The sequence below is a fragment of the Schistocerca gregaria genome, chromosome 6, assembly GCF_023897955.1.
Source record: "Schistocerca gregaria isolate iqSchGreg1 chromosome 6, iqSchGreg1.2, whole genome shotgun sequence".
Lineage (NCBI taxonomy): Eukaryota > Metazoa > Arthropoda > Insecta > Orthoptera > Acrididae > Schistocerca > Schistocerca gregaria.
Window position 1 is genome coordinate 123375042 of NC_064925.1, and position 27397 is coordinate 123402438.

The window sequence follows — 27397 nt, forward strand, 5'->3', positions numbered from 1 at the left end:
ACTACTACATTAAAGACACGTAACGTGTATCCAAATGTGGCCTGTAGTTGAAGAACTGTCATGATGATCTCTCCATTGGCAAAAGATTCCGGAATAGTCCCCCATTCGGATCTCCGGGAGGGGGCTGCAAAGGGGGAGGTTACCATGAGAAAAAGATTGAATAATCAACGAAAGGATAATGTTCTACGAGTCGGGGCGTGGAATGTCAGAAGCTTGACCGTGGTAGGGAAACTAGAAAATCTGAAAAGGGAAATGCAAAGGCTCAATCTAGATATAGTAGGGGTCACTGAAGTGAAGTGGAAGGAAGACAAGGATTTCCGGTCAGATGAGTATCGGGTAATATCAACAGCAGCAGCAAATGGTATAACAGGTGTAGGACTCGTTATGAATAGGAAGGTAGGGCAGAGGGTGTGTTACTGTGAACAGTTCACTGACCGGGTTGTTCTAATCAGAATCGACAGCAGACCAACACCGACAACGGTAGTTCAGGTATACATGCGACGTCGCAAGCTGAAGATAAACAGATAGAGAAAGTGTATGAGGATATTGAAAGGGTAGTGCAGTATGTAAAGGGGGACGAAAATCTAATAGTCATGGGCGACTGGAATGCAGTTGTAGGGGAAGGAGTAGAAGAAAAGGTTACAGGAGAATATGGGCTTGGGACAAGGAATGAAAGAGGAGAAAGACTAATTGAGTTCTGTAACAAGTTTCAGCTAGTAATAGTGAATACCCTGTTCAAGAATCACAAGAAGAGGAGGTACACTTGGAAAAGGCCGGGAGATACGGGGAGATTTCAATTAGATTACATCATGGTCAGACAGAGATTCCGAAATCAGATACTGGATTGTAAGGCGCACCCAGGAGCAGATATAGACTCAGATCACAATATAGTAGAGTAGAGTAGGCTGAAGTTCAAGACATTAGTCAGGAAGAATCAATAGGCTAAGAAGTGGGATATGAAAGTTCTAAGGAATTACGAGATGCGTTTGAAGTTCTCTAACGCTATAGATACAGCAATAAGGAATAGTGCAGTAGGCAACACAGTTGAAGAGTAATGGACGTCTCTAAAAAGGGCCATCACAGAAGTTGGGAAGGAAAACATAGGTACAAAGAAGGTAGCTGCGAAGAAACCATGGGCAACAGAAGAAATACTTCAGTTGATTGATGAAAGGAGGAAGTACAAACATGTTCCGGGAAAATCAGGAATACAGAAATACAAGTCGCTGAGGAATGAAATAAATAGGAAGTGCAGGGAAGTTAAGACGAAATGGCTGCAGGAAAAATGTGAAGACATCGAAAAAGATATGATTGTCAGAAGGACAGACTCAGCATACAGGAAAGTCAAAACAACCTTTGGTAACATTAAAAGCAACTGTGGTAACATTAAGAGTGCAACGGGAATTCCACTGTTAAATGCAGAGGAGAGAGCAGATAGGTGGAAAGAATAGATTGAAAGCCTCTATGAGGGTGACGATTTGTCTGATGTGATAGAAGAAGAAACAGGAGTCGATTAAGAAGAGATAGGAGATCCAGTATTAGAATCGGAATTTAAAAGAGCTTTGGAGGACTTACGGTCAAATAAGGCAGAAGGGATAGATAACATTCCATCAGAATTTCTAAAATCATTAGGGGAAGTGGCAACAAAACGACTATTCAAATTGGTGTGTAGAATATATGAGTCTGGCGACATACCATCTGACTTTCGGAAAAACATCATCCACACAATTCCGAAGACGGCAAGAGATGACAAGTGCGAGAATTATCGCACAATCAGCTTAACAGCTCATGCATCGAAGCTGCTTAGAAGAATAATATACAGAAGAAGACATGACAAGAGATGACAAGTGTGAGAATTATCGCACAATCAGCTTAACAGCTCATGCATCGAAGCTGCTTAGAAGAATAATATACAGAAGAATGGAAAAGAAAATTGAGAATGCGCTAGGTGACGATCAGTTTGGCTTTAGGAAAAGTAAAGGCACGAGAGAGGCAATTCTGACGTTACGGCTAATAATGGAAGCAAGGCTAAAGAAAAATCAAGACACGTTCATAGGATTTGTCGACCTAGAAAAAGCGTTCGACAATATAAAATGGTGCAAGCTCTTCAAGATTCTGAAAAAAGTAGGGGTAAGCTATAGGGAGAGACGGGTCATATACAATATGTACAACAACCAAGAGAGAATAATAAGAGTGGACGATGAAGAACGAAGTGCTCGTATTAAGAAGGGCGTAAGACAAGGCTGTAGCCTTTCGCCCCTACTCTTCAATCTGTACATCGAGGAAGCAATGATGGAAATAAAAGAAAGGTTCAGGAGTGAAATTAAAATACAAGGTCAAATGATATCAATGATACGATTCGCTGATGACATTGCTATCCGGAGTGAAAGTGAAGAAGAATTAAATGATCTGCTGAACGGAATGAACAGTCTAATGAGTACACAGTATGGTTTGAGAGTAAATCGGAGAAAGACGAAGGTAATGAGAAGTAGTAGAAATGAGAACAGCGAGAAACTTAACATCAGGATTGATGGTCACGAAGTCAATGAAGTTAAGGAATTCTGCTACCTAGGCAGTAAAATAACCAATGGCGGACGGAGCAAGGAGGACATCAATAGCAGACTCGCTATGGCAAAAAAGGCATTTCTGGCCAAGAGAAGTCTACTAATATCAAATACCAGCCTTAATTTGAGGAAGAAATTTCTGAGGATGTACGTCTGGAGTACAGCATTGTATGGTAGTGAAACATGGACTGTGGGAAAACCGGAACAGAAGAGAATCGAAGCATTTGAGATGTGGTTCTATAGGCGAATGTTGAAAATTAGGTGGACTGATAAGGTAAGGAATGAGGAGGTTCTACGCAGAATCGGCGAGGAAAGGAATATGTGCAAACACTGATAAGGAGAAGAGACAGGATGATAGGACATCTGCTAAGACATGAGGGAATGACTTCCATGGTACTAGAGGGAGCTGTAGAGGGCAAAAACTGTAGAGGGAGACAGAGATTGGAATACGTCAAGCAAATAATTGAGGACGTAGGTTGCAAGTGCTACTCTGAGATGAAGAGGTTAGCACAGGAAAGGAATTCGTGGCGTGCCGCACCAAACCAGTCTGATGACGAAAAGAAAAGAAAAAAAAAGAAGTTCAAAGAGTGTCTCAGATCGGAAAAGGTGAAGAGGGATCCACTTGCAATGTCGGGAGTATACTGCATACCATTCAAATGTGGAGAAATCTATGCTGGAATCAATCAACAAAAGGATCATGCAAGGATAATGTAACATATTTACTAGTAGGTGGAAATGAATGAAATTGCAGCAAGGAGTCGCCAGAGGCCTCCCAGTCGTGCATGGAAAGTTGGACATCACATGGCATGAGGCCAGCGTGACCATAGCGCCAAATGGGGCTGCCAGTCGAAGGAGCAGGAAAAGACAGTGTGCGCCAATCAGTGAGCAGTTACGGTACACTGTGGTGGTGCTCTTCATTACCACGTAGCCCAGAGACAGTATCTGGATGTCTCCACATGGAGAAGAATCGTCGGGAAACTGGATGAAGGACGAACAGTGACGAGTGCAGCCCAGGAGTTTGGATTTGCTCACAGCATTGTTTCTCGTGGATGGGGAGCGTTCCGAACGACAGGCACTGCTGCCTGGAGGACAGGAGTTGTCGACCACGGACAACTACAGCAGTCTATGACCACTCCATTATGCTACAGGTAATAAGGGGCCCATGTCAAAAAGCGGATGCAATTGCAACCACATTTAACAGGACTGCAAGGGACGCAAAGTCATGCTCCACCGCGGCATTGTGATGGTGCCAAGAGCATAGCGATTAGATCAACGGGAAAATTGGGCCATGTGCTCTTCTCGGATGAGAGCAGATTCATTCTGAGTAGTGATTCTGCACGTAGAGAGACTGGGACAAGTAAATCACCCAAGAATATTGTCGAACAAGTTTGTTTTTGTGGTCGAGGTGTTATGGGGGGGGGGGGGGGGGTGATATCCAAACTCCAAATCTTTGAACACGATACAATCACAGGTCAGCATTATTTTGACACTGCCCTCCCTCATGTCCTTCTTTTCGTCTTTTAAGGGTACATTCGGCTCCTATTTTTATGGCTGACGATACCCAACTGGATCGAAGAGCGCAGGAGGAGAGACGCTTGGAACGCGAGGATCTTCAGCGAATGGATTGGCCACCTCATTCCCGCGAGTTAAATCCCGTCGATCAAGTATGTGACGCATTGGACTGACGTAATGTACACTCCTGGAAATTGAAATAAGAACACCGTGAATTCATTATCCCAGGAAGGGGAAACTTTATTGACACATTCCTGGGGTCAGATACAACACATGATCACACTGACAGAACCACAGGCACATAGACACAGGCAACAGAGCATGCACAATGTCGGCACTAGTACAGTGTATATCCACCTTTCGCAGCAATGCAGGCTGCTATTCTCCCATGGAGACGATCGTAGAGATGCTGGATGTAGTACTGTGGAAAGGCTTGCCATGCCATTTCCACCTGGCGCCTCAGTTGGACCAGCGTTCGTGCTGGACGTGCAGACCGCGTGAGACGACGCTTCATCCAGTCCCAAACATGCTCAATGGGGGACAGATCCGGAGATCTTGCTGGCCAGGGTAGTTGACTTACACCTTCTAGAGCACGTTGGGTAGCACAGGATACATGCGGACGTGCATTGTCCTGTTGGAACAGCAAGTTCCCTTGCCGGTCTAGGAATGGTAGAACGATGGGTTCGATGACGGTTTGGATGTACCGTGCACTATTCTGTGTCCCCTCGACGATCACCAGAGGTGTACGGCCAATGAAGGAGATCGCTCCCCACACCATGATGCCGGGTGTTGGCCCTGTGTGCCTCGGTCGTATGCAGTCCTGATTGTGGCGCTCAGCTGCACGGCGCTAAACACGCATACGACCATCATTGGCACCAAGGCAGAAGCGACTCTCATCGCTGAAGACGACACGTCTCCATTCGTCCCTCCATTCACGCCTGTCGCGACACCACTGGAGGCGGCCTGCACGATGGTGGGGTGTGAGTGGAAGATGGCCTAACGGTGTGCGGGACCGTAGCCCAGCTTCATGGAGACGGTTGCGAATGGTCCTCGCCGATACCCCAGGAGCAACAGTGTCCCTAATATGCTGGGAAGTGGCGGTGCGGTCCCCTACGTCACTGCGTAGGATCCTACGCTCTTGGCGTGCATCCGTGCGTCGCTGCAGTCCGGTCCCAGGTCGACGGGCACGTGCACCTTCCGCCGACCACTGGCGACAACATCGATGTACTGTGGAGACCTCACGCCCCACGTGTTGAGCAATTCGGCGGTACGTCCACCCGGCCTCCCGCATGCCCACTATACGCCCTCGCTCAAAGACCGTCAACTGCACATACGGTTCACGTCCACGCTATCGCGGCATGCTTTCAGTGTTAAAGACTGCGATGGAGCTCCGTATGCGACGGCAAACTGGCTGACACTGACGGCGGCGGTGCACAAATGCTGCGCAGCTAGCGCCATTCGACGGCCAACACCGCGGTTCCTGGTGTGTCCGCTGTGCCGTGCGTGTGATCATTGCTTGTACAGCCCTCTCGCAGTGTCCGGAGCAAGTATGGTGGGTCTGACACACCGGTGTCAATGTGTTCTTTTTTCCATTTCCAGGAGTGTATAATGTCCTGATGCACTAATGACCCTCCAGCAGTTGTAAACCGTGGTGGTGGAGGAATGGAGCGCCCTACCACACCAACTCCTTACCAACCTTGTGGCCAGCATAGGAGCAAGTTACAGAGCGTGCATTGGTGTCCGTGGTCACCACACGCCATAGTAAGAGCCATTTCACGCTCTAATGCACAAGGGACCACCATGAGCCCGATGATTGAATTAAAGTTCGTCTTCTGATCGTTTCACTGTGTATTCCTTCCAGTTGCGCTTTATACTACAGCATTTTTTTCTACGTACGGTCTACGTTTCATCGAGTTATGTTACTTGGCAGTGACACATCATTCGAAAGCTACTGTCGTCGTTAAATTTTAGACGCCAAAGTATTATCCTTAGAAACTTCAACTATGTGACTGCGTCTAGAAGTGTATAATTGATTTCGCAGTAGGATATTACCCCTTTCTGTCTCCTCGTTGCAAGTATTGCTTTGCATTTAAAAGGGGAGTTCAGTAAGTAAAGCAGCATTTTTTTTCACACCAGTTTCGACTGAAACAATGCAGATTTTGTTGTGGGACATCGTGGAATATTCCCGCTTCCGCCCTTATGGTTTCATAAAGTTCCGGTATGAAACTTCCTGGCAGATTAAAAATGTGTGCCGGACCGAGACTCGAACTCGGGAGTTTTGCCTTTCGCGGGCAAGTGCCCCACCAACTGAGCTACCCAAGCACGACTCACTCCACGTCCTCAGATCTTTACTTCTGCCAGTACCTCGTCTTCTATCTTCCAAACTTAACAGAAGCTCTCCTGCGAACCTTGCAGAACTAGCACTCCTGAAAGAAAGGATATTGCGGAGACATTGCTTAGCTACAGCATAGGGGATGTTTCTAGAATGAGATTTTCACTCTTCAGCGGAGTGTGCGCTGATATGTAACTTCCTAGCAGATTAACACTGTGTGCCAGACCTAGACTCGAACTCGGGACCTTCTCCTTTTGCGGGCAAGTGCTCTACCATCTGAGCTACCCAAGTACGACTCACGCCCCGTCCTTACAGGTCCCGAGTTCGAGTATCCGTCCGGCACACAGTTTTAATCTGCCAGCAAGGTTCATATCAGCGCATTCTGGAAGTTCCGGAAGGTGGCGGTGCTTTACATAACCTTTAAAATAGCATCTGTACCGGATGTGCGTCGCAAGCAGTGAGCTGTCATTGGATTTCTTTTGGCAAAAAACCGGAGCATCACAGACACTCATTGCAGAATGTCTGGCAGAGACCTGGCAGTGAACAAAACTACGGTCAGTCTACGGGCGAGGCGTCTGTCATCATTGGAACAGGGTCGCGCAAACCTGTCCCGATATCACGCTTGCCGGACGACAGCACTCAGCTGCGATTGCTGCAATGTTGAAACGTGCGGAGGACACTCTCATTCGAGGTGACCGATGGATCACAATCAGACACTTCGCTCCTCTACTGGACGTGTCGCTTGGTACTGTTGACACACTCTTCCACCAGTTGGGGTACTTAAACGTGTGAGATAGCTGAGTTCCTTGTCGCCTAGCAGATGACCATTAAGAGCAACGAACGATCATCTGTGCGGCTTTGCTTGGGAAGTACGAGGCTGATCCTGAGAATTTCTTGTCGAAGATCGGACACAAGCGACAGTTTATCACCGGAAACAAACGGGAAACCTGGAACAAAGTGGCAGTCCATGGAGTGGCGCCACAACACCTCTCCTCCCACGTAAAAGTCCAAAGCCGCATCCCCAATCGATAAAGTCATGGTGAGGACTGTGGTATCGATAGCTACGATGCCACGGTGTAGGTGCAAGTTCTGAAGTTGCCACTACGACAGACACCGACAACAGCGCCCTCTAGCCGGCGCTGTGCAGCTCTCCGAGCGCCGCTTCAGATTCAGCCCATTTGATTCCGTGGAGACGACCAAGCAACATTGTTTGTATTTCATAGTGGCCAAGCCACTACAGATTTTGCCTGTGTAACTGCTGTGAGCTATGAGACATCCGGCTTCGCACCTACATGCTCCTCAGTGCAAAGATAGGTATTCACATTATGTATTAAAGTTAATATTGTTGTGATATAGTAAAACCATTTCTAAGAGCACTACCGAGAGATTTTTACCTCACCTGCTCCTACTCGCTTCCTACATTCGGCCTACCCTTCAGTTTACAGGAGCAGACCAACGCGGCACCTACCAGACGGGATACAAAAAGGATCTTCTGAATCTCCGAATGGCTTATTCTGTTTGATGTCCTCCCTGAAGATAAAACGACCAACTCTGAAGCATACCGTGTTACCCTCAGGCAATGGAAGAACCGTCTTCAGCGTGTTCGTCACCACAAAATGCAGACGAACTTCTTCTCCATGATAACGCAAAGCCTCACACAAGTCCAGGCACCCAAGAAGAACTCACAAAACTTCATCAGATTGTTCTTCCTCATCCACACTGCAGCCCCGACTTCGCGTCCGATTTCCATCCGTTTGGTCCAAGCACTCCGCGTAAATCAGTACGTGGATCATGGGGAGGTTATTGATGGAACAAGACTTTGGCTCCCACATCGTCAAGTAGAGTGATACCTTGCGAGCATTATGGGCCTCCCAGTAAGGTGCCCAAGGCCGTCGCATTGAACGGAGAGTATATGAAAAGTCGGGTATTGTAGCCAAAATAGTGGGAAATAGTATAGTGTATTAGAATGCTGAAGAAAGTCCCGCCAGGTAAGCCGAAAAAGCTAATGCGCTGCTTCCTGGACTCGGGTAGGCGGATTACCGTTGTCGGTCGATGTGCCCGCCAGCCTGGAAGTGGTTTTTATGCAGTTATCCACATCCCGCTAGGTGAATAGCGGGCTGATCCCCACGTTCCGCCTCAGTTACATGACTCGCAGGCATGTGAACACGCTCGCCTTATTCCATGAATTACACTCGCTGCAGACAACAGGGGTACACTAATTCCATCCCGGGGTGTACGGGGTGGCGGCAGGAATGGCATCTGGCCACCCCTTTCCACTAACCTTGCAAATCCGTTCCTAACAATGCCGACCCTGCGTCAGCGCGGGACATGGCACCAGTGAAAGAAAGAAAGAAAGAGTTAGAATGCTGAATAAAACCAACCTGCTTTCAGAAAATAAGTGTTGCATTACGTATTTAACGCCCCACGCCATTTAAAAGAGTGCTCCGGTCAGTACACCAAGGTGTTCTACCTTTCCTTACTGTCATCTGACAATGATGCTTGTAAACCACAGTGACCTCAGTGGACAAATCCGAAATGCTGCTAACGTTGTCTAGTAGATGGTCTACGTCCTGTTAGACTTCCTTGGCACACAGTCAGTGTACCGCAAGTCTCTAGTGGAACGGAAGGTTCCAAATGATTGGAAAAGAGCACAGGTAGTCCCAGTCTTCAAGAAGGGTCGTCGAGCAGATGCGCAAAACTATAGACCTACATCTCTGACGTCGATCTGTTGTAGAATTTTAGAACATGTTTTTTGCTCGCGTATCATGTCGCTTCTTGAAACCCAGAATCTACTTTGTAGGAATCAACATGGATTCCGGAAACAGCGATCGTGTGAGACCCAACTCGCTTTATTTGTTCATGAGACCCAGAAAATATTAGATACAGGCTCCCAGGTAGATGCTATTTTCCTTGACTTCCGGAAGGCGTTCGATACAGTTCCGCACTGTCGCCTGATAAACAAGGTAAGAGCCTACGGAAATCAGACCAACTGTGTGGCTGGATTGAAGAGTTTATAGCAGACAGAACACAGCATATTGTCTCAATGGAGAGACGTCTACAGACCTTAAGGTAACCTCTTGAGTGCCACAGGGGAGTGTTATGGGACCATTGCTTTTCACAATATATATATATATATATATATATATATACTCCTGGAAACTGAAATAAGAACACCGTGAATTCATTGTCCCAGGAAGGGGAAACTTTATTGACACATTCCTGGGGTCAGATACATCACATGATCACACTGACAGAACCACAGGCACATAGACACAGGCAACAGAGCATGCACAATGTCGGCACTAGTACAGTGTATATCCACCTTTCGCAGCAATGCAGGCTGCTTTTCTCCCATGGAGACGATCGTAGAGATGCTGAATGTAGTCCTCTGGAACAGCTTGCCATGCCATTTCCACCTGGCGCCTCAGTTGGACCAGCGTTCGTGCTGGACGTGCAGACCGCGTGAGACGACGCTTCATCCAGTCCCAAACATGCTCAATGGGGGACATATCCGGAGATCTTGCTGGTCAGGGTAGTTGACTTACACCTTCTAGAGCACGTTGGGTGGCACGGGATATATGCGGACGTGCATTGTCCTGTTGGAACAGCAAGTTCCCTTGCCGGTCTAGGAATGGTAGAACGATGGGTTCGATGACGGTTTGGATGTACCGTGCACTATTCAGTGTCCCCTCGACGATCACCAGAGGTGTACAGCCGGTGTAGGAGATCGCTCCCCACACCATGACGCCGGGTGTTGGCCCTGTGTGTCTCGGTCGTATGCAGTCCTGATTGTGGCGCTCGCCTGCACGGCGCCAAACACGCATACGGCCATCATTGGCACAAAGGCAGAAGCGACTCTCATCGCTGAAGACGACACGTCTCCATTCGTCCCTCCATTCACGACTGTCGCGACACCACTGGAGGCGGGCTGCACGATGTTGGGGCGTGAGTGGAAGACGGCCTAACGGTGTGCGGTACCGTAGCCCAGCTTCATGGAGACGGTTGCGAATGGTCCTCGCCGATACCCCAGGAGCAACAGTGTCCCTAATTTGCTGGTAAGTGGCGGTGCGGTCCCCTACGGCACTGCGTAGGATCCTATGGTCTTGGCGTGCATCCGTGCGTCGCTGCGGTCCGGTCCCAGGTCGACGGGCACGTGCACCTTCCGCCGACCACTGGCGACAACATCGATGTACTGTGGAGACCTCACGCCCCACGTGTTGAGCAATTCGGCGGTACGTCCACCCGGCCTCCCGCATGCCCACTATACGCCCTCGCTCAAAGTCCGTCAACTGCACATACGGTTCACGTCCACGCTGTCGCGGCATGCTACCAGTGTTAAAGACTGCGATGGAGCTCCGTATGCCACGGCCAACTGGCTGAGACTGACGGCGGCGGTGCACAAATGCTGCGCAGCTAGCGCCATTCGACGGAAAAAGACAGCGGTTCCTGGTGTGTCCGCTGTGCCGTGCGTGTGATCATTGCTTGTACAGCCCTCTCGCAGTGTCCGGAGGAAGTATGGTGGGTCTGACACACCGGTGTCAATGTGTTCTTTTTTCCATTTCCAGGAGTGTATATATGACCTAGTAGATAGTGTCGGAAGTTCAATGCGGATTTTCGCGGATGATGCTGTAGTATACAGAGAAGCATTAGAAAATTGTAGCGAAATGCAGGAAGATCTGCAGCGGATAGGCACTTGGTGCAGGGAGTGGCAACGGACCCTTACCATAGATAAATGTAATGTATTGCGAATACATAGAAAGAAGGTTCCTTTATTGTATGATTATGTTATAGCGGAACAAACACTGGTAGCGGTTACTTCTGTAAAATATCTAGGAGTATGCGTGCGGAACGATTTGAAGTGGAATGATCATATAAAATTAATTGTTGGTAAGGCGGGTATCAGGTTGAGATTCATTGGGAGAGTACTTAGAAAATGTAGTGAATCAACAAAGGAGGTGGCTTACAAAACACTCGTTCGACCTGTACCTGAGCATTGCTCACCAGTGTGGGATCCGTACCAGGTCGGGTTGACAGAGGAGATAGAGACGATCCAAAGAAGAGCGGCGCGTTTCGTCACAAGGTTATTTGGTAACCGTGATAGCGTTACGGAGATGATTAGCGAACTCAAGTGGCAGACTCTGCAAAAGAGGCTCTCTGCAACGCGGTGTAGCTTGCTCGTCAGGTTTCGAGAGGGTGCGTTTCTGGATGAGGTATCGAATATATTGCTTCCCCCTACTTATACCTCCCGAGGAGATCACGAATGTAAAATTAGAGAGATTCGAGCGTGCACGGAGGCTTTCAGACAGTCGTTCTTCCCGCGAGCCACGCGCGACTGGAACAGAAGAGGGAGGTAATGACAGTGGCACGTAAAGTGCCCTCCGCCACACACCGTTGGGTAACTTGCGGAGTATATATGTAGATGTAGATGTAGTTCTAACAATTTCTTGACCATGTTAAATAGCTCTTATACCTGTCAATATATTTATTATTTGATGTTTGATATTTGAAAGGATGCATGTCGAATGACGTTGCCTTCATCAGAAATATTATAAGCGAACAAAACCGTTCTGAAACCGTTTCATGACGGCAGAAACAACTATTAGAATTAGTTACGTCTATAAACGTTATGTCTCCCATATTATACTTACCGCTGCTAGAGAGATGATGCTCGAGCACAGATTCAAAACATTAATGGCAACTATAAACAGGAGTGGTGTCCCAGTAGCCTTCTGGAACTCGTCGATACATCTGCAACGATACGAAGCATTCCACATGAAGGTTTTGTTGATTACACTTCTATTATCTTTTGACACATGATCAAACATATACACGTGTCCATAGATCTAGAAATCATTTTTAAAAAAACGACATATGGAACACGTTATTTCTGTATGTGAAGCTATTGGCCAAAACTAGGACACAGTTTTCTTCAAACAATATAAATTCGAAATCAGAAATTCTGTGAAAGATTCCAAGTGGATGTGTCACTTGAGTATGACCTAACTTATATCGTAGCTACAATACTGCCACACATCACAAGTAATTCACATTACACGGTTTTGGGTTTGCAAAACTTTAGCTTAACTTCATAAGTTACCCCAAGACATGATATCTTATTATATTGTGGAACGAAAGAAAGCCAGCTTTCCTGTGTCTGACCTGCACAACGGCAGCGGTGGTCTCGCGATTCTAGGCGCGCAGTCCGGAACCGCGCGACTGCTACGGTCGCAGGTTCGAATCCTGCCTCGGGCATGGATGTGTGTGATGTCCTTAGGTTAGTTAGGTTTAAGTACTTCTAAGTTCTAGGGGACTGATGACCACAGCTGTTAAGTCCCATGGTGCTCAGAGCCATTTGAACCATTTGAACCTGCACAAATGGCCAGGTACCGAATCGCACTGGGGAGAAAATAAACACTGAAAGGGATATGTGATTATCCTCTTCATCCGGGCCCAGTTATTTGCTATATTTAACGTTGTATGGGATCGATGCAGCTACGCTATCTTTAGGAGCGATGAGTAAGAAGGTGGTTGCCACGATGGGGTGCACCGAGAGCGATACTGACATTGTCGTATTACGGTGCTCAAAATACACCACTGGATGCGGAGCTTGAGCAAGGCGTGAGAGTCGACGTAACTAGACGATCTTAGACGAAGGGCAACCACAGACATTTAGGTGTGAAACTAAGACCTTCTTATATCAGATATTAACTGTTAGAGTCAACTTTGGCGCGCGGGATGGCCGCTCGGTCTGGGCGCCTTGCCTCGGTTCGCGTGGCTCCCCCCGTCGGCGGTTCGAGTCCTCCCTCGGGCGTGGGTATGTGTGTGTTGTTCTAGGGACCGATGACTTCAGCAGTTTGGTCCCATAAGAACTTGCTACAGATTTCCAACTTTTAGAGTCAACTTTCGAGATTAGAAATGCTGGGTGGGAGCCTAAGTGTAATTAAAGGTGTGTTGCCATGATTCCACTATCCTATTGTCTTTTGTCTGTCAGGTTATGGAATGCGGGGACTAGCTCACAATTGATTCACCTCTTACTTTAAGAACAGTCAGCAAAAGGTTATTCTCCACAGTAATGAGAGTGGCGATGATGTAGGGTCTGTGTGGGGCACGGTTAATTGGAGGGTGCTGCAGGGATCAGTCCTGGAGCCACTCCTGTTTCTCATTTATATAAGTGGTAAGCTTTCTAGTATTACAGATGATTCTAAAATATTTCTGTTTGCTGATGACAATGTAAGGTGTCAGGCAAATCCAACACCTTACATGAAAACACTGACATGATAAGCAAATCCAGTAGTATGTCACATAGCTCGGAATAAATCGTGACATTAAATTAACCAAAGTAATACGAGTAACGAGTGAGCAAATGGAATACCACAGACTAACACAAGAATGCCTAAATGGATGTCGTACCTTCCCACCGTGAGGCAGACGCAGTTCCGAGGGGAGAAACGAGGACAGAAGCCGAGAGCAGAACTGTGTTAAGCTAGATAAGGGAGGGGCTGGGCACCCACGTCGCGAGCCTACCTGTACGACTATACAACCCGCACTTTTTAGCGTGAGGCTTTTTCGCGTCTCAGGTATGTCAAGGACCACCCCCAGCCCATGTTAAAAGCTAGAGCCCTCCAGAAAAGCAGTATAGATCTTACTATAACACAAAAAGGGCCACTACCACCAGAAAGTTTTAGCGTGAGACTTTTTCGCGTGTCTGTTACATTAGGACAATCCTCCAGCCCATGTTAGAAGATAGAGCCCTCCAGAAGAACAGTATAGATCTCACGATAACGCTAAAATGCCCAAACCAGCTGCAGGTTTTAGCGTGAGACTTTTTAGCGTCTCTGTTACGTTGCAAACTTTAAAAAACATTGCCTCACCACGAAAATTATAACGTTTCTCATTGGATAGACAGAAGTTTTGTAGGCGGAGCTTAAGGTTAACATTGAGACCCTGATTGGTCAGATTAAAACACAGCCAGATAGTTTTTTAAACTAACTTCGGTAAATTGTAGTAAGGAGAAGTTTGAGAGTTGGTTCCGAGACGGCGAGCTGGATGGCTGCTGCGCCGGCCGCTGCCGCCCTGACGCTGCTTAAACACCGACAAGGTAATGAACGCACGCGATGCCGCATTTTTGAGCGCATAAGGCTTCACTCAGAACTGCAGAAGTCTCATCTGTTACACCCCCTTTTTGCGTAAAACTAGTGTCGATCGTTAATTAAAACTCACGGTGTTCACATTTGCCACTTGAAGTAAAGATCTGAAACGCGATGATTTTTCTTTTATATAGTTATTGAGAAGCCACATCAGCCACGGTAATTTACGACAAGCTAGATAAGTAATTAAAGATAATTGAGGGTCACTGTAGACCATTTTGATAGTTTGCTCTTTTGTGAAACTTAAATTAAACCTAGATTATAGATGTGATTTGGCATAGGTCATCCTTCGATCGATTGTAGTACTTGGAAACCCATTCAGGGAATATTCGTTCACATTTTTGTTGAACGCATTTGGTTTTTACCATCCTGTATTAAAACATTTCCTTTTATCAATAGTGCAATTTGTAATCATTGTTTTGTGAGTAGAATAAAATTTCCAATGGTAAACTTAACTGATTTTTCGTCGTTATTTTACCAGCTAACTAAAAATAGGAAAGCCTTGAACCCTTTCCACTAAATTTAGTTAGTATTAAGATTCTTTTACAGGGAGTGCAGTGGAGCTGACGCTGAGATCATTAAGTATTTGGTTATATCATCGCTAGTCTCACTGAACTCTTCTGAATTCTACATGTCATGTGTGGTCTGGCGTCTCCTTACCAGCAGCAGGTCCCAGGTTCAAACTAGTTAATTCCGTAAAAAACACGCTCAGAGCGTCGTTGCGCGGAAGTGGTAGGGAGACACGATATAGTACAAACAGACACCACCATGAATGTTTAGAACAATAGATTGGTAGTACAAGATGTTGTGTGCAACATTTGCACTGTTTAAAATAGCGCAGTTCAAGACATAAGCTCATGGCTTCTGGAAAACAAACTAACTCTCAATCAGTAAGACTCTTTTACATATCAACAAAACCTGACGTTCTTTTTACACAGAATGGATGATTAGTGGGACTGAACAGTTCAGATTTGTAGTGTTCAGACAGATAGTAAACTGTTGTGCAACGCCCATGTTCAGGATCTAGTCCAAAGACTGAATGCAGCCACTTTTTCTCTTAGAACAATATTTGCTTATTTTCATTCGCTTATGATGTATGGCAGTATATTTTGATGTTACTCTTTCCATTCTCAAAGAGTATTTTAGGCTCAAAAACTGAATGTTCTGGCAATAAGTTGTGTAAGTTCGTGAACCACTTCTCGACATCTGTTCATTATTCTGGGTATTCTGACATTGGCGTCTCAATATATATACATTCTTTAATTGCGTTTCTTGTTAACAGTATCAGCTTATTCCAAAGTATTAGGAGCTTTCAAAATTAAGCTAAAGCCCGTGTTACGTAGCTGATTGCGTTTATATAAACGCTTGTCGTCCTTTTAGGATTCATAAACATTTTATTTTACCTATTATTACTTTTGAGTTATAATTTAATGTACTGACACGTTCCATGCTCATGAAAATTTGCTTCTCAGTTTCGTCCTACAGAACTAGACGTGTGATATATAAAAAAAGTATACTGTTTACATCAAGGAACAAACGACGATTAATATTTTCTGACAACTTAGGAATCGTTCTGGTGTTACACGAAGCATGCTAGAGATTTTTTTTTGCAAGGTAGGTGCTGTAATCGACGTTATGATGCATTTCAGATCTTATCTCTGTGTTGAACACGCTCTCGCTTTTCCGCAATCTTTGGGATTAATTGTTTTAAGCCGAGAAATTGTGATTACTTTATGGTGTTTTGTTCATAAATGCATTATAACGGCGGCTGGAATGTTATTTAAAGTAGATTAGCTACCGACTATCCACTCATAACAACATAGTTAAACTCTTAGCAACTCTGAACGATTACAAAACGCTACAAGACCTGCTACGAGGGTTTAGGTCAGCAACAGTAAAGCACAGAGCAGGCTGAACAGGTAGTAGGAGTTTCCACTCACCGATTCCCAAAAGTAATCCAAAGCAGTAAGGAACAACAAGTTTTACTGCGTCTCTACTGTACCACTTTCTACGGGCTTCTGGCAAGATTGAGAAATATCTATCGAGGTTCACAACCAAAACCGATCTTGCAATATGGCAGCCCTTGAGCGGACTGAGTTCTCTCTGCCATCACCTCCAGCCTTCATTCCCTGTCCATATCCACCTCCCCTCTCCTTGTCCATCTCATCTTGCTCCATGCCCACTCTCTCTGTCCATTTCCTCTTGTTCATTTCTGACTTCCCCTTTTTCTGTCTGTCTCCTCCTCACTAATATCTGTGATTTGAGTCCTTCTCCTCCTGCCCCCTCCCCCTCTCAGTCTGTCCGTAACGTTATCCCCGCCGTGGTTCCTGGCTCTTGACTCCACAGCACTTGTTTCCAGATAATAACCAATATGTGATAGAGTAGCATGGAGGGCTGCATCAAACCAGTCTCAGGACTGAAGACCACAACAACAACAACAACAACAACAAGCAATATGTGTACAGGGTTTGGTTTAAACTGATCCATTGATTTACCAACAGCTTATTACCCGCAGCTTTGCCTGCGTACGCACTTGTCACATACGTTCACATCTGTTGTTGTTGTGAGCTTCAGTTCAGAGACTGGTTTGATGCAGCTCTCCATGCTACTCTATCCTGTGCAAGCTTCTTCATTTCCCAGTACTTACTGCAACCTACGTCCTTCTGAATCTACTTAGTGTATTCATCTCTTGGTCTCCCTCTACGAGTTTACCCTCCACGTTGCCCTCCAATACTAAATTGGTGATCCATTTCTCTTCTCTCCAATTCTGTTCAATACGTCCTCTTTAGTTACGTGATCTACGCATCTAATCTGCAGCATTCTTCTGTAGCACCACATTTCGAAAGCTTATATTCCCTTCTCGTCTAAACTATTTATCGTCCACGTTTCACTTCAATACATGGCTACACTCCATCAAATACCTGCAGAAACGACTTCCTGACACTGAAATCTATGCTTTGACCATCATCAGTCATTTTGCTCCCCAAATAGCAAAACTCATTTACTACTTTAAGCGTCTCATTTCCTAATTTAATCCCCTCAGCATCAGCCGATTTAATTCGACTGCATTCCATTATCACCGTTTTGCTTTTGTTGATGTTCATCTTATATCCTCCTCATCTATTTAACATATTTCATTCGTATTTGTACACTTGTATTTGTATCTCTAGCCAATTTCGCCCTGCAGCTCTATGTTTGTGACGTCGTATCTTATGTTCAGAAAAATGGCTGAAATGGCTCTGATCACTATGGGACATAACATCTGAGGTCATCAGTCCCCTAGCGGTCGCGCGGTTCTAGACTGAAACGCCTAGAACCGCTCGGCCACAACGGCCGGCTGTTCAGAAGAAACAGAACATCTTGAACACCTATAGATAGAATGCTTTTTTATTCCAGTCTCTAATCACAACATGAATTCTTTAGACGATGACCGGTTTTAGTCTGTAATGACCATCCTCAGATGCCCGTATTACTTTAGGACATGGTGTAAAAAAGATCTGATGATGGTCATTACAGACTGAAACCGGTCATCGTCTAAAGAATTCATATTGTGATCAGAGACTGGAATAAAAAAGCATTTTACAGTATTGGATCATTGTTTGTATATGCGATTATGTCGGAGATGGTGAAACTTATAGATAGGACGTTCATATTCACAGAACATGAATATAAGTATATTCTGCAGAAATGATTAGCATTTCAGTCACCTCGGTTCAGTACGGGTCATGTTGCCCAGCAGGCACATGGTCCGCCGTCGGCCCTCATAACTTGTTTCACACGTGATGGCAACCGCACATATAAGGCGCGAATGGTATAGCCAACCATGATGCACTCACATGGTTCCAAAGTTCATCTGTGGTGACTGACATTGGGTCACAGCACTACGCACGTCGTTTCACTGGTGATCTGGCGGGCCAGGGCAAAAGGCTGACATCCTGTGACAACAAGAAGACACGTATTTGCGCTGCAACATGTGGTTGTGCATTGTCTTGCTGAAAAAAGGCGTCCGCAGTGTTGTCCAAACAGGGTACGGCTACGGGTCGCAGGATGTCATTCACGTAGGTCACACTGTTCACAGTGTCCTGGAAATGCACCATCTGTGCTTTGTAGTCTCATACAGTAGGATCCCACACCGTAAGACCTCGAACGGGCGCTATGTGTCTTGAGCAGATGGAGTCAACATGATGCCCACTCTCCCTGCCTGCGGCGAACCTAAATGCAGCCAAAATTTTCAAACAAACAGAACCTGGATTCGTCGGAAAACACTATCTGATGCCATTCCTGTCCCAAATAACGTCGTTTCACACACCATTGCGTGTACCATGTTTCTGGACATTCGTCAAAAGCAGGCGGAGAAGTGGGCGTTGCACATGTTACCCACGCTGCAATAAACGGCGACGGAGTGTCACCCCTGTGAGTGTACGATCCTTACACTGTTCCACTGTTGCACTAGAGCCGAGGACGACGCACGTCTGTCCTGCAGTGCCGTTTGGATGAGGTGTTGATCTTCTCGAAAGGGCCGGCCGGTGTAGCCGAGCGGTTCTAGGCGCTTCAGTCCGGAACCGCGCGACCACTACGGTCGCAGCTTCGAATCCTGCCTCGGGCATGGATGTGTGTGATGTCCTTAGGTTAGTTAGGTTTAAGTAGTTCTAAGTTCTGGGGGACTGATGACCTCAGAGATAAGTTCAATAGTGCTTAGAGCCATTTGAACCATTTTCGAGGGGGTGGTCTGGGTGGTCCGACCTACATCGTCGTGTTCTACTGCCTCCCGTGAACCATTCTGCACTGCCGATACACTTCGTCCCACACGAGCAACAGTTTCCCGGACGGATGCATCACATTCTCTCATGCCAATAATGCGCCCTCTGTTAAACTCACTGACTTGATGGTACGGTTTGCGCATACGCCTGCGAGGCATCCTGCACATCTGCTCAAGACACTAAAGTATTACCTTCAGTTTATAGCAACAACGAGAACGTCAGGCACCCGTAGGTGGTCTTGTGCCGCTATATTGATGTTGAGCCTGAACCCACAGGCCGACATGGTTCAAATGCTAATCAGTTCTGCAGAACACACTAATGTACATGTCCTGTGAATATGGACGTCCTATCTTAATCATCAAAGTGTTCCGTTTTTTTCTGAACATGAGTGTATGTGTCATACAATGATACAGTTTTGCAGCTACATCCAGTGGCATATGTGGATACTGTCCGCAAATGTGTTGGTAGTAAAGAAGCAATAAATTAAAACTTTACTACATGAACAGTGAAAATGTATTACGCGAAAACCTTTTTACCTTTCGTCATTTTATGGAGGATGTCAGCGAAATATAGTCTCATAAGGATTTGTAATTATGTGTCAACTTTGTTGCAAGTCACTATGTGCTCTCGTTCTCATACATAGGATGAATATAATGTGGCTATTTAGGAGTCGTGAGCTCCGGTAATTTTTCACCCCACTCTTTCGAGAGGGAGATGGTTGTTTCCCTCGCAGTGCTTTTTCCCAGACAGTAAGTTATACGTGTACCAAGTTGGATCGAAAACGACCCAGTTGTTTAGGAGGAGATGTGGAACATACATACATATATACACTTTTGTAATATGTTTGTATAATGCCTCGAAACCAGTAAGAAAGCGCCTAGTACGCTATGTCTGCCGCTTCCTTTAATCCGTGGCAACTGTTATGGACAACACGTTCACACGTCCTTTGGGTTCTTTTACTGTAAGCTTGAAGTCTGACAACAATAGCACTTCAAGAAGTGTACAGGAACATACACTGAAGAGCCAAAGAAACTGGAACACCTGCCTAATATCGTGCAGGTCCCCCGCCAGCACGCAAAAGTGCCGCAACACGACGTATCAAGGACTCGGCTAAAGTCTGAAGTAGTGCTTGAGGAAACAGACACCATAAATCCTGCAGGGCTGTCCATAAGTCCGTAAGAGTACGAGGGAGTGGAGATCTCTTCTGAACGGCACGTTGCAAGGCATCCCAGATATGCTCAATAATGTTCATGACTGGAGAGTCTGGTGGTCAGCGGAAGTGTTTAAACTCAGAAGTGTTCCTGAAGCCGCTCTGTGCCAAGTCTGGACGTGTAGGGTATTGCATTTTCCTGCTGGAAGTGCCCAAGTCCCTCGGAATGCTTAATAGACATGAATGGACACAGGTGATCAGGCAGAGAGCTTACGTACGTGTCGCCTGTCAAGAGTCGTATCTAGACGTATAACGGGTCCCATCACTTGTCAGAGTCGTATCTAGACGAATCAAGGGCCCCATATCACTCGAACTGCACACGCCCCACACCACTGCAGAGTATCCACCAGCTTGATCAGTCCCCTGCTGACAAGCAGAATACATGGATTCACGAGGTTGTTTCCATACTCGTAGACGTCCATCCGCTTGATACAATTTGAAACGAGACTCGTCCGAACAAGCAACATGTTTCCAGTCATCAACAGTCCAATGTCGGTGTTGACGGGCCCAGGCGAGGCGTAAAACTTTGTGTCGTGCAGTCATCAAAGCTACACGAGTGGAGCATCGGCTCCGAAAGCCCTTATTGATAATGTTTCGTTGAATGGGACGCACGCTGACATTTGTTGATGGCCCAGAACGAAATATGCAGCAATTTGCGGAAGGGTTGCTCTCTGAACAATTTTCTTCAGTCATCGTTGATCCCCTTCTTGCTAGATGTTTTCCCGGCCGCAGCAATGTCGAAGATACGATGTTTTACCGGATTCTTGACATTCACAGTACACTTGTGAAATGGTCCTACGGGAAAATCCCCACATCATCGCTACCTCGGAGATGCTGTGTCCCATCGCTCGCACGCCGACTATAGCAACACTTTCAAACTCACATAAATCTTGAAAACCTGCCATTGTAGCAGCAGTAACCGATCTAAGAACAGCGTCAGACACTTGCTGTCTTATAAAGGCGTTGCCGACTGTAGCACCATATTCTGCCTGTTTACATACACTCCTGGAAATTGAAATAAGAACACCGTGAATTCATTGTCCCAGGAAGGGGAAACTTTATTGACACATTCCTGGGGTCAGATACATCACATGATCACACTGACAGAACCACAGGCACATAGACACAGGCAACAGAGCATGCACAATGTCGGCACTAGTACAGTGTATATCCTCCTTTCGCAGCAATGCAGGCTGCTGTTCTCCCATGGAGACGGTCGTAGAGATGCTGGATGTAGTCCTGTGGAACGGCTTGCCATGCCATTTCCACCTGGCGCCTCAGTTGGACCAGCGTTCGTGCTGGACGTGCAGACCGCGTGAGACGACGCTTCATCCAGTCCCAAACATGCTCAATGGGGGACAGATCCGGAGATCTTGCTGGCCAAGGTAGTTGACTTACCCCTTCTAGAGCACGTTGGGTGGCACGGGATACATGCGGACGTGCATTGTCCTGTTGGAACAGCAACTTCCCTTGCCGGTCTAGGAATGGTAGAACGATGGGTTCGATGACGGTTTGGATGTACCGTGCACTATTCAGTGTCCCCTCGACGATCACCAGAGGTGTACGGCCAGTGTAGGAGATCGCTCCCCACACCATGATGCCGGGTGTTGGCCCTGTGTGCCTCGGTCGTATGCAGTCCTGATTGTGGCGCTCACCTGCACGGCGCCAAACACGCATACGACCATCATTGGCACCAAGGCAGAAGCGACTCTCATCGCTGAAGACGACACGTCTCCATTCGTCCCTCCATTCACGCCTGTCGCGACACCACTGGAGGCGGGCTGCACTATGTTGGGGCGTGAGCGGATGACGGCCTAACGGTGTGCGGGACCGTATCCCAGCTTCATGGAGACGGTTGGGAATGGTCCTCGCCGATACCCCAGGAGCAACAGTGTCCCTAATTTCCTGGGAAGTGGCGGTGCGGTCCCCTACGGCACTGCGTAGGATCCTACGGTCTTGGCGTGCATCCGTGCGTCGCTGCGGTCCGGTCCCAGGTCGACGGGCACGTGCACCTTCCGCCGACCACTGGCGACAACATCGATGTACTGTGGAGACCTCACGCCCCACGTGTTGAGCAATTCGGCGGTACGTCCACCCGGCCTCCCGCATGCCCACTATACGACCTCGCTCAAAGACCGTCAACTGCACATACGGTTCACGTCCACGCTGTCGCGGCATGCTATCAGTGTTAAAGACTGCGATGGAGCTCCGTATGCGACGGCAAACTGTCTGACACTGACGGCGGTGGTGCACAAATGCTGCGCAGCTAGTGCCATTCGACGGCCAACACCGCGGTTCCTGGTCTGTCCGCTGTGCCGTGCGTGTGATCATTGCTTGTACAGCCCTCTCGCAGTGTCCGTAGCAAGTATGGTGGGTCTGACACACCGGTGTCAATGTGTTCTTTTTTCCATTTCCAGGAGTGTATCTCTGTATTTGAATATGCATGCCTATACCAGCTCATTTGGCGCTTCAGTGCCGGCAAAATAATGCGTAACCTCGTAACCGCACAGCACAGTATGACTCTATTACTAATTAGCTGATTACACGTCGTTTCCTGGTTACTTATTGATCCCAATCTTATACTGGGGTAGCCTCTAACCTTACCTTTGGCGCGAAGTTACGCGAATGATTCGAAGAAATCGTCATTATGTAGAGGTTAATAGTTAACATTAACAAAGAAACATTTACTGTTTCTGTTTTAAAACCATCCTCACCGATCAATGTTGCATTACACAACAAGAAATAAGATGTGCTTTATCCAGTATTCATTTTTGCGCTGTGAACCTGAAAGATGGGTGCTAAACGGCGCTTTCAGTTTATTCACAGCTTTGTTTTCTTTGGCTGGTGAAATAGTCTTCAAAAACCTTTTTTGCAAAGATATCTAATAATCGGTAGTCGAGAGCTAGCTGTTTTAATGCCTCTCTGTGAAGCACTGCTGTAGTAACGTGTTTCACTCCAAGCGAGTTCCACTTGCTTTCAACCAGTCGGAGTAGCACACGATCAAGTAGGCCACGTGGCTGAGCGTGTTCGTATTAGCACTTTGTTCTTGACACTAAAGCATGGAAGTTAGAGCAGTTCGGAGGTGGCGGCTAAAGTTTTGGAGACTTTTTAGGGAGGCCGTTTTAGTTATTTGCGGCGACTTAGTACACAACCTTCGATACATTTAAACCGTAGTGATATTCTTGTTGTTTTGCGTGACATTTAGCGTGCTGAATTCGTCAAGACTTGTGAACATGACCTCTTACTTAAGCTTGAGGTGTTGCATGTGCACAGCCGTAGTTTGTTTTTCTTAAGTTGGTAACAGATGACAGGATCGTGTCTTTGTGACCCAGTCCTGTGAATTACGCACTCAAGTTTATCATTCCTCTTGCATTTCAATCTTTTCAATGCATTACTGAAAGGCGTGTGTAGAAGACTTGTATTTTCGTGATTGCTGGATATTTGATTCATCTTCAAGTGCATTGTGATTCCCACGTTGTGTATGTCCTTTTTTCGTCAGTTTCAAGTTAATACAGAGTATCTATTTAGTACTACTATCATTCATTTCCGTTCTCCCGGCTCATTTATTTAACATTCGTGCGCAGTTCTGATGCACGCTTCGAGTGACGCGTGTTCTACATCTACATCTACATCCATACTCCGCAAGCCACCTGACGGTGTGTGGCGGAGAGTACCTTGAGTACCTCTATCGGTTCTCAATTCTTTTCCAGTCTCGTATTGTTCGTGGAAAGAATGATGGTCGATATGCCTCTTTGTGGGTTCTAATCTCTCTGATTTTATCCTTATCGTCTCTTCGCGAGATATACGTAGGGGGGGGGGGGGGGGGGGGGGGGAATATACTGATTGATTCCTCGGTGAAGGAATGTCCTCGAAACTTCAACAGAAGCCCGTATCGAGCTACTGAACGTCTCTATTGCAGAGTCTTCCACTGGAGATTATCTATCACCTACATAACGCTTTAGCGATTACTGCTCTTCGTTGCGTCTTCTCTATCTCTTCTAACAACCCTATCTGGTACGGATCCCACACCGGTGAGCGGTATTCGAACAGTGGGCGAACAAGTGTACTATAAACTACTTCCTTTGTTTTCGGAATGCATTTCCTTAGGATTCTTCCAATGAATCTCAGTCTGGCATCTGCTTTACCGACGATTAATTTTGTATTGTCATTCCATTTAAATCACTCCTAATGCCTACTCCCAGATAATTTATGGAATTAACTGCTTGCAGATGCTGACCTGCTCTATTGTAGCTAAATGATAAAGGATATTTCTTCCTATGTATTCTCAGCACGTTACACTTGTCTACATTGAGATTCCCTGCACCATGCATCAATTCGTTGCAGATCCTTCTGCATTTCAGTACAATTTTCCATTGTTACAACCTCTCGATATACTACAGCATCACTCGCAAAAAGCCTCAGTGAACTTCCGATGTTATCCACAAGGTCATTTATATATATTGTGAATAGCAACGGTCCTATGACACTCCCCTGCGGCACACCCGAAATCACTCTTACTTCGGAAGACTTCTCTCCATTCAGAATGACATGCTGCGTTCTGTTATCTAGGAACTCTTCAATCCAATCACACATTTGGGCTGATAGTCCATATGCTCTTACTTTATTCATTAAACAACTGTGGGGAACTGTATCAAACGCCTTGCGAAAGTCAAGAAACACGGCATCTACCTGGGAACCCGTGTCTCTGGCCCTCTGAGTCTCGTGGACGAATAGCGCGAGCTGGATTTCACACGATCGTCTTTTTCGAAATCCATGCTGATTCCTACAGAGTAGATTTCTAGTCTCCAGAAAAGTCATTATACTCGAACATAATACATGTTCCAAAATTCTACAACTGATCGACGTTAGAGATATAGGACTATAGTTCTGCACATCTGTTCGACGTCCCTTCTTGAAAACGTGTATGACCTGTGCCCTTTTCCAATCTTTTGGAACGCTACGCTCTTCTACAGACCTACGGTACACCACTGCAAGAAGGGGGGCTCGTTCCTTCGCGTACTCTGTGTAAAATCGAACTGGTATCCCATCAGGTCCAGCGGCCTTTCTTCTTTTGAGCGATTTTAATTGTTTTCTATCCCTCTGTCATCTATTTCGATATCTACCATTTTGTCATCTGTGCAACAATCTAAAGAAGGAACTACAGTGCAGTCTTCCTCTGAGAAACAGCTTTGGAAAAAGACATTAGTATTTCGACCTTTAGTCTGTCATCCTCTGTTTCAGTACCATTTGGTCACAGAGTGTCTGGACATTTTGTTTTGCTTCACCAACCGCTTTGACATAAGACCAAAATTTCTTAGGATTTTCTGCCAATTCAGTACAAAGAACTATAATTTCAAATTCTTTGAACACCTCTCGCATAGCCGTCCTTACACTACATTTCGCTTCGTGTTGCAAAAAACCCCCTTTGTCTACTCAATGATTATCCAGGCTCCTGACAACTAAATAACTGGTGAAAACAGAATTGTATACACCTTTCCCACATTGTTAGTAATAAACAACCTGTTCTATTGTACGACTGATATTCAGATTGGGAAAGGAAGACTCAAATGCTTTTCCAGAATGCAGATTACTGTGGCAGATTTATGCAACATGTGTATTTTTGTAGCAGTGAAATAACTTCCACGGGACAGGGTAGCGGTGCCTTCAGCTTTTGAAATAAAAAAAGCAAGATTTTGATCTTGAATTACAACATTACTCAGTTGCCTTGGTGAGACATTTCCAATGAGAGATAGTTTTCAGATTACAGTACTGTGATTACATTCGCAAGAAATTATCCCAAAGCACTGGGTCTGGCTACAAGCCCACCACATCAGCACTTTGTAATTTTGATTACATTTTCAGAATTATTTCGACATCGTGTGACGTTCTGTCATATAAGCTATACCTGAAAATTTGAAGTTGCGCGGTTTATTATAAGTGTGATTGCTTCTTTTCTTACTACTCAAGGTCAGCCTGCCTTGTGAAACTGACTGTTTGGTCATTAACATTCAAAGAACAAAGCGTTACTTCAATAAATCAAGGCTTAGTCTATCTAAACACGTTAGCAGATGAGTTTTTAACACAATAGAACACTTACAATCTGTTTGCATCATGGCTGGTAACTCCTGACAGCAGATCGCTCAGTTTCACTTAATGTTCGTCAGTAACTTCAGATCGAAATCAAGCATTAAGTTGAGTGTCGAGTACAGTCATCCAAAAATTGAGCTCAGTCTCTTGGCTCACACTTTTGTTAGTAGATATTTTTAATGCGGAATCTTCTTTGAAAATTAAATAGCTGAACAAGCAGCTTATTTCAGTCTTTTCAGTCCTTCACCCTTTTCCAGTTCTAGTAGCTCCAGCCCTACCGGTGCTGACTTTCAGATAACTGGGAGTGAAACGGAACAGCATCTTCGCTAAGTGCTTACATAAGCAAACTAGTGTAGTGTTCCCACTCTTTCGTTTCGTTGATATTTGGAATAACTTTTCTTTTGTCTACGAAACCTTCACATTTCTTATTTTCATTCGACAGTCTAAGATATTATGAAATATTTTGCCAAATATTTAATTACTTATGTTTTTCTTGAGTAGGATGATGGTGTAGGGCGTAATGAGATTTACAATGTTAGGTATAATCCGTCTTAACTGCAAAATTTTTATTGATATGACCAGTTTCGGTTCATCTAAAACCATATTCAGATCTGATATTTCGGTTACAGGAGTACCCCGTCCAAATCCAGCAACTTTCACATGCTGCGTCACTCCTGTAACTGAAACATCAGATTTGAAGATGGTTCTAGATGAACCGAAACCAGTCATATGAATAAAAATTTTGCAGTCAAGACGGATTATAACTAACATTGTAAAATTCACTGATT

General features: G+C 45.8%; 1 protein-coding gene across 1 annotated transcript in view; it reads right to left on the bottom strand.

Annotated features, from left to right (window-relative positions):
- LOC126278750 (uncharacterized) overlaps positions 1-27397 on the bottom strand; it is a 103287-nt gene that overhangs the window by 19632 nt on the left and 56258 nt on the right. The window contains exon 4 of the mRNA XM_049979026.1: positions 12054-12153. Coding sequence (XP_049834983.1) covers positions 12054-12153 — 100 coding nt within the window. The remainder of the gene's footprint in view (positions 1-12053; positions 12154-27397) is intronic.